The 7,541-nt window shown below is 57.1% G+C and overlaps 1 protein-coding gene across 1 annotated transcript in view; it reads left to right on the top strand.

Moving 5' to 3' along the window:
- SPSB3 (splA/ryanodine receptor domain and SOCS box containing 3) overlaps positions 1–5,706 on the top strand; it is an 8,785-nt gene extending 3,079 nt beyond the window's left edge. The window contains exons 2-6 of the mRNA XM_009998475.1: positions 891–1,068; positions 1,905–2,092; positions 3,599–3,701; positions 4,162–4,287; positions 5,354–5,706. Of these exons, the coding sequence (XP_009996777.1) occupies positions 891–1,068; positions 1,905–2,092; positions 3,599–3,701; positions 4,162–4,287; positions 5,354–5,706 (948 nt within the window). The remainder of the gene's footprint in view (positions 1–890; positions 1,069–1,904; positions 2,093–3,598; positions 3,702–4,161; positions 4,288–5,353) is intronic.
- The last annotated feature ends 1,835 nt before the right edge of the window (positions 5,707–7,541 follow it).

Genomic DNA, 7,541 nt, shown 5'->3' with positions numbered 1-7,541 from the left:
TAACTCACTGCCACTTGTGAGAGACTCCATCAGGTGGCACTGACTCCATCATGTGGCACTGAGCCTCACGTGCCATCAGTGTTAGGTGAGGCTTTGACTCCTACAGCACCTGGACCCTTTGGTCTCCTGGCCCTGGGGGACAGTAAATTGAGTTTTGGTGTTGGTGCATGGAAGCAAACAGATGCTTTTTAATCCTTCCTCAGGTTCCCATGGGCCTGGTTGCAGCTGAGTCCCCTTTGCTCTGTCCTCTCTCCTGCCTGCCCTCCTGTCCCTTTTCCTCCTCTTTACCCCCCTCTCTCCTCCATCACCCCCAGGCTCTCCAGGGCAGTGTGCTCTGCTGTGGTTGTGCCTTGCCTGGGTGGCTGGGACCTGCCCATTGACATTTTCCACATTTTGTTTAAAAATGTGGCTGTGAAAGGCTTGGAGGGTCATGCTGCTTGCCTTCTGTGACAGCTCCTGGCCCCTGGAAGGCTCAGATCCACAGGATCACAGAAACTTGGGGGCTGGGAGGCACCTCTGGAGATCATCCAGCCCAGTCTCCCTCCCAGAGCAGAGCAGGGTCACCCAGAGCAAGTTGCACAGGATGGTGCCCAGCTGGGTTTGGAATGTCTCCAGAGATGGAGCCTCCACAGCCTGCAGACACAACCAGGACATTCCTGCATCCAGCCTTGTTGCAGGAGGTGTCTCCAGCACAGGTGGACATCACCCAAGTCCCAAAGCTGGGTCATTCAGCTGACACAGCCCCTTGCCAGCTTGTGGCACAAGCCTGGGGGTGTCACCACCCCTGGGGACCTCCCCCTGCAGCCACCAAACCCTCAGACCTGTCTCCCAGCCCAACTCCCTGAGCCTGGGGACAATCCATGCTGACCATCCCTCTGCTCTCCCTGCAGCACAGTGACTCAGACTCAGAGCTGGAGTTCTCCTCCCTCTCGCCCTCCATCCCCAGCGCCATCCCCGTCACCGGCGAGTCCTACTGCAACTGTGAGAGCCAGAGTGAAGCTCCCTACTGCTCCAGCCTGCATGGCCTGCACCACCTCCAGGACTGCCAGTGTGGGGAGGAGGATGAGTGTAAGGATGGGGCTCCCCCAGGGCCACCCCCTGAGCCCCCAGGGGGTGGTGGGTGCTACTGGATCCCCTGCACGGATTCCCCACTTTCTGCAGAAGCCCTGAGCTGGCCCAGCTCCTTTCTTTGCATCTCAGGGCCCTGTAGCCTGTAGGAAGATAGAGTCATAGAGTCATTAAGGTTGAGAAAGACCTCTAAGATCATTAAGTCCAACCAGCAGCCCAAAACCACTATCCAACTGAACCATGTCCTGTGCCTATGGGCACATTTTTTGAGCACCTCCAGGGATGGTGACTCCACCCCTGCCCTGGGCAGCCTGGGCCAGGGCCTGACAACCCTTTCCAGGAAGGAATTGTTCCCAAGATCCCATCTAAACCTCCCCTGGTGCAACTTGAGGCCGGTTCCTCTTGTCCCATCCCTTGTTCCTGGGGAGCAGAGCCCAACCCCCCTGGCTCCAACCTCCTCTCAGCAGCTGCAGATCCAGCAGGTCTCCCCTCAGCTCCTTGTCTCCAGGCTGGACACCCCCAGCTCCCTCAGCTGCTCCTGCTCACACTTGTGCTCCAGCCCCTTCCCCAGCTCCCTTGCCCTGCTCTGGACACGCTCCAGCCCCTCCATGTCCTTCTTGTCCTGAGGGGCCCAGAACTGACCCCAGGATTTGAGATGCAGCTTCCCCAGTGCCCAAACAACTCTCTAAAGCTCAGGCTTTCCCCTCTTCAACAGTAAAACAAAAACCCACTAAGGAAAACTCCCATCTCCAAATCAAACCCCCTAGCTGTGCTGTGGCCTGGCTCCCTGGAGGGGGGATCTCTGCCCATCCTTGTGCATCCTTTCTGCTTCCCAGACTTTGACTGGGTGTGGGATGACCTGAACAAGTCCACGGCCACGTTGCTGAGCTGCGACAACCGCAAGGTGAACTTCCACAGCGAGTACAGCTGCGGCACCGCCGCCATCCGCGGGAACAAGGAGCTGGCTGAGGGGCAGCACTTCTGGGAGATCAAGATGACATCCCCAGTCTATGGCACAGACATGGTACGTGGGGCAGGGTCACCTCTGGGCTGGCAGAAATGGCCAGTGTTCTCTAAAACAGAGAAGGAAGAACCACCAGTGGGACGTGACGAGGGAGCGGGTGGGTGGTGTCGCTGAGGGACCATCTTAGGTGGTTGAGAAGTTGTGGCAGGTAAATGAAGTTCCCACAGGCTGGAAAAGGGGACACACAGACCCCATTTTAAACAAGGGGATACACAGACCCCATATTTTATAAGGGGGGACACAGCCCCCATTTTTAAAAAGGGGAAAAAAGAAGACCCAGGGAGTGAGAGGCAAGTCAGTCTCACCTCTGTGTCTGGCAAGATGGTGGAGCAGATCCTCCTGGAAACTGATAAGGGACAGGGAAGATAAGGAGGTGATTTGTGACAGCCAGGATGGCTTCATCCAGGGCAAAGGCTGCCTGACAAATTTGGTGTCCTATGATGGGGTTGCAGCATTTGTGGATAAGGGAAGAGCAACTGATGCCACCTGCCTGGAACTGTGCAAAGGGTGTGTTTTGCACAACATCCTGGATTCTAAATTGGAGACGTGGAGCTGACAAGTGGACCACTTGGTGGATAAGGAGATGGCTGGAGGGTCACACTCACAGCTTGTGGTCAGCAGCTCAATGGCTGAGTGGAGACCAGTGATGAGGGACGACCCTCGGGTCCATACCGGGACCATATTATTTAACATCTCTGTCAGGGACTTGGACACTGGTGTTGAGAGCACCCCCAGCAGGTTTCTGGATGACTTTGCAGGTGATGAACTGTGTCCAGCAGTGGGGCCTACAGCATAAGGCAGACATGGACCTGCTTGAGTGGGACTAGAGGAGGCCACGGAGATGATGGGAGGGCTGGAGCAGCTCTGCTCTGGAGCCAGGCTGGTAGAGTTGGGGTGTTCAGCCTGGAGAAGAGAAGGCTCCAGGGAGACCTTAGAGCACCTTTCCAGTGTCTGAAGGGGCTCCAGGAAAGCTGGGGAGGGACTTGGGACAAGGGCAGGGAGGGAGGGAGAGGACAAGGGGGATGGATTAAAACTGGAATAGAGGAGATTGAGGCTGGACACTAGGAGGAAATTCTTTGCTGTGAGGGTGGTGAGAGCCTGGCCCAGGTTGCCCAGGGAAGCTGTGGCTGCCCCATCCCTGGCAGTGTTGAAGGGCAGGTTGGATGGGGCTTGGAGCAACCTGGGCTGGTGGGAGGTGTCCCTGCCCATGCAGGGGGGTGGGACTGGATGATCTTTAAGGTCCCTTCCAACCCAAACCAGTCTGGGATTCTCTGAACAGGACAGGAGGCTTCTCCAGCAGTTCAGCTGGGCCTCCTGACTGAGGAAGGGCAGTTGGAGCTGGGAGCCTTGAACCCCAGCCCGACAACTCTGAGTTGGCTGCACCAGAGCCTCTGGGTAATGTGGACTGTGCCAAGGAGAGGAGGGGAGAGCCAGAGGTGGAGTCTTGGATGTGTGTCCTGGGCAAGGTGCTGAGCCTGTGTTCTTGTTCCTGGCCTTGCCCCCCAGATGGTGGGAATCGGGACATCGGACGTGAACCTGGACAAGTACCGCCACACCTTCTGCAGCCTGCTGGGCAGGGATGAGGACAGCTGGGGACTCTCCTACACAGGTGGGGCAGGCAGGGCAGTGGCAGAGGGCAGGGCAGCTGGAGGGCAGCTCTGGGCCTACGTGTTGTCCCAGGGGCTGAGAATTAAATGGAATGGGGGCCAGAAATGCCACCAGAGCCCTGAGTCCCCCCGTCGACAACCGCCAGAGGGGCTGGCAGCAGCTCCCAGCTCTTCGAGCTTCTGGCCTTGCCTGTGTTCTGCAGAGCCCTGGGAACCAGTGCCTGACCTCCTGGGGTGCCAGGACACATTACACAGATCAGGGGTTTGAGTGGCAGTGCACAAAGCCTCAACCTTCCCCTTTTCATCCCCTTCTCTGGGGTGGGAGGGCAGGGCCGGGCCCGGGGGGGCTTTTTTTTAGGCTGTAAGCGAGGCTGTGCCAGGGGGAAGTGGCAGTGTGGGAGCTGGGGTGGGTCTGTGCAGGACTGTCTTTCCTCTGAACACCATTTGTGGCCTTGTGCTCAGGGCTGCTGCATCACAAGGGAGACAAAACCAGCTTCTCCTCGAGGTTTGGCCAAGGCTCCATCATCGGGGTGCACCTGGACACGTGGCACGGGACACTCACCTTCTTCAAGAACCGCAAGTGCATCGGTGAGAGGCAGGGCAGGCAGGGGCAGGGGAGGGAGCAGCACAGCCCTGCTGAGCCTGAGGCAGAGCTGGGGGGCACACACTATGCTGCTGGAGCAAAATACCAAAGTGTGAAGTGGGTGGGAGGTTTCGGGTGTTTCCCAGATGCGGGTTACAAGTGGGTGTTTCCCAAGCACTCTCCAGCAGCTCAGCAGGTGACAGGCTCAGGGCAGCTGGGAGGACTGAGACCCTGTCATGACCTGAGTGGGGCAACCCAGAGAGGTTCAGACTGGACCCCCTGGCTTTCTAAATTCCTCCTCAGAGAGGAGCCCAGCTGGATCCAACCTTTGTCTCAGACCTGGCCCTTCCAGGGAGAGTGATTAAAATGTCACAGTCTGAGGAAATGCTCGAATGTCCAATAGCCCTTGGTCAGCTGAAGGTGCAAGGACACTCAGGGTCTGTATTTGAAGATTAGGTTTACTGGAAGCTATAAAAGGAATATGGACACTTCAATTATTATTGTAGGCTGCACGACCATAAAGGCTGACAGATCACAAGGGTACAATGCAGAGATGTTTCAGCTCCACAACCTGAGAAAAAAATCATAGGTAGGCCTCGTGTTACTTAATGATAGGAAGGAAGAGAGGGAGAGGAGGAGAAGGAAAATTTAGAGAGATATAAATCATAGAAAGTCACCAGTCCTGGATCCAGCGTTGGGCCAACAGGGGACAGTGGGTGTCAGGAAGGCTCCCAGAGCCCCCATTGCAGCCCCCCCTGTTTTAGAGGCAGCTTCCTCGTTTTGCAAGGATGAGCAAGAGTGTGTTTGAGTCATAAGCCTGAGCAGCTGGAGTGGACCTGCCCCCTCCATCCTTATCTCAGTGGCTGTACCTGCAGCCTCAGGCCACCTGCAGACCCTCTCTCCATCCTCTCAGGCCTTTTGGGGTGCAAAGGAGACTTTGTTTAGGGGTTCCCATGGGCTTTCCAGACAATTCCAACAAGGGGGGGGGTCCTGAGGGCTGGTCCCTTACAGCCCCCTACCTTCTTGGAACTGATGTGAGCCCCCCGTGGTGCTCTCCCTCTCTCCTGGCAGGGGTTGCAGCCACCAAGCTGCAGAACAAGAAGTTCTACCCCATGGTTTGCTCGACAGCAGCCAAGAGCAGCATGAAGGTGATTCGCTCCTGCGCCAGCTGCACCTCCCTGCAGTTCCTCTGCTGCTACCGCCTGCGCCAGCTCCTGCCCGGCTACGTGGACACTCTGGAGGTGCTGCCACTGCCACCAGGACTCAAGCAGGTGCTGCACAACAAACTGGGCTGGGTCTGGAGCATGAACTATAGCACCTCGAAGCCTTCCTCCTCTTCTTCCTCTTCCTCGGGAAGCGACTCGGACAGCTCCTGCGGCTCGGAGGCAGAGGGCTGCCAAAGGAAGAGGTGCAGGAGGACATAATGTCCCTGCAGAGCAGCTGCTGTGAGGGGCTGGGAGGGGTTTGTTCCACCTTCTGCCAGGGCTGAGGCAGCTCCTTCTGCACGGGGACATCCATTGCTCTCTGTTTGCAGAGGTTTCTCTGACACTGCTGGAAGTCTTTAGGCCAAACATCCATCATGGGCATGGAGAGGCCTGTTGACTCCAAGAGGTCCCAGCTCTGTGAAACAGGTAAAGTGCAGCCAAATACCTGAGCTTCATCTGCTGACTGGCTGCCAAAGCCATCACCTCTTCCTGAAGGATCCCTCTTCTCTCCAGACTCTGGGCACAGACACCACTTGAGGTGCCCTTCTGGTTTCAAAGCACCCCAGACCTCTGGTCAAACAAGGGAGGCGACGCATCACAAGAGAAAAGCAAAGCCCTGCCCCCTCCTCCTCCCTGCTGGCTGTTGGTTTGGTGTCTGCCAGGATCTCCTCACACTGAGGGGCACGACTGAGCAGCAGCATGAAGGGAAATGGGCTCCTGGAGATGCATCTGCCATGGGTGTGACAGAGCAGTTGCAGGAGCTGAGCTGGTGGGATCTTCCTCAAGCCCCCGTGACTTGACTGGCCTGGCACCTTGGCTCCTGCTGCTTCTCCTCTAGCAGGACCGTGTGAAAGTGTCCCAATAAAAGCAGAAACTGTTTTGGTTCCTCCTGTGGCCCTTGAAGGCAGGGATGTGCAGAGCTGCCAGCCTGGAGGAGGGTTGGAATGCAGGCCTGGCTTGTCCAGGCTCCAGGAGGTGCAGGCAGTGGAGATGACCTGGCCCCTGCCCCGGGCTGGGTTCCTGCTCTTCCCTCTGATCCCAGCACCTGGCTGGGCTGAATCCTCAGCAGAGCCAGGGAGGGAGGGAGGCTGCAGGGGCTTGTAACACCCATCCTCTGGCAGGTGACACTGGCAAATTTGCCTCTTGGGGCTCAGTTTCCAACCTTCTCTCTCCCTTGATGATTTCAACCCCTGAGTAGATAACACTCTGTCTTGTGATGTGAGCCTTTTCCGGGACACTCCATATCCTGCATTGCCCAAGAAATCCAGCAGATCTGTCCAGAGGGCTGTAGACTGATTCAGTCCTTCCACTCCTAAAAGAGTATCATCTACGTGCTGTATTATCCAACAATCCTAGAATGCCAGGTTGGAAGGGACTCCAAGGATCATCTGGTCCAAACCTTTCTAGGAGTACTCTAGTTGACGTGAGGTGGCCCAGCATCTGTTGAGCTAAGGCTTCAAACTGTCAGATGTGGGGGAATCCACCACTTCACTTTGGAGACTGTACCAATGTCTGACTGTTCTCAGGGTGAACAAGCTTGGCAGATGTTCCCACTCTGCAGCCCAGGGGACACAGCTGAGGTGTGGTGGCCCTTGTGACACATCTGAGAGACCAGTGTTGGAATAAAGTGTAACCTGCCGTGTGTGTCCCTTCTGTTCTGTCACCCCATGTTCCCCAGGGTCCTGGGGGGCTCTTGGGCCCCCCAGATATTGATCACCCTCAAGAAGGTGCTTCTGCAGCAGCCCCAGAAGCAGATGGGAGCAGCCCCAGGTGTGAGGGCCCAACCCCACCTGGACAGGGGGTGACAAACCTCACAGTGTCCCCTGCCAGAGCGGTGCTGGGGCGGTGGCTGTGCCGGGGAGGCCCCTCCCAGTGCTCCCAGTCCATCCATCCTCCAGCATCCCAGTTAGGGGCTTCAGCTGGCAGGGGGGACAGGAGAGGAGTGCTGTTGGGGCCGTCCCACCTGCTGTTGCCTTGCTTTGCTCCTCCCGGGCTGAGGCAAATCCCATTTTGGGGAGGTTTGTGCCACGGGGAGAAGCTCTTCTCTTGTCCCC

This window comes from Chaetura pelagica, unplaced genomic scaffold, assembly GCF_000747805.2.
Source record: "Chaetura pelagica isolate M959 unplaced genomic scaffold, ChaPel_1.0 scaffold1195, whole genome shotgun sequence".
NCBI classification, from domain to species: Eukaryota; Metazoa; Chordata; class Aves; order Apodiformes; family Apodidae; genus Chaetura; species Chaetura pelagica.
Note: the sequence above shows the minus strand (reverse complement) of the source record. Positions and strands in the feature narration are given on the sequence as shown.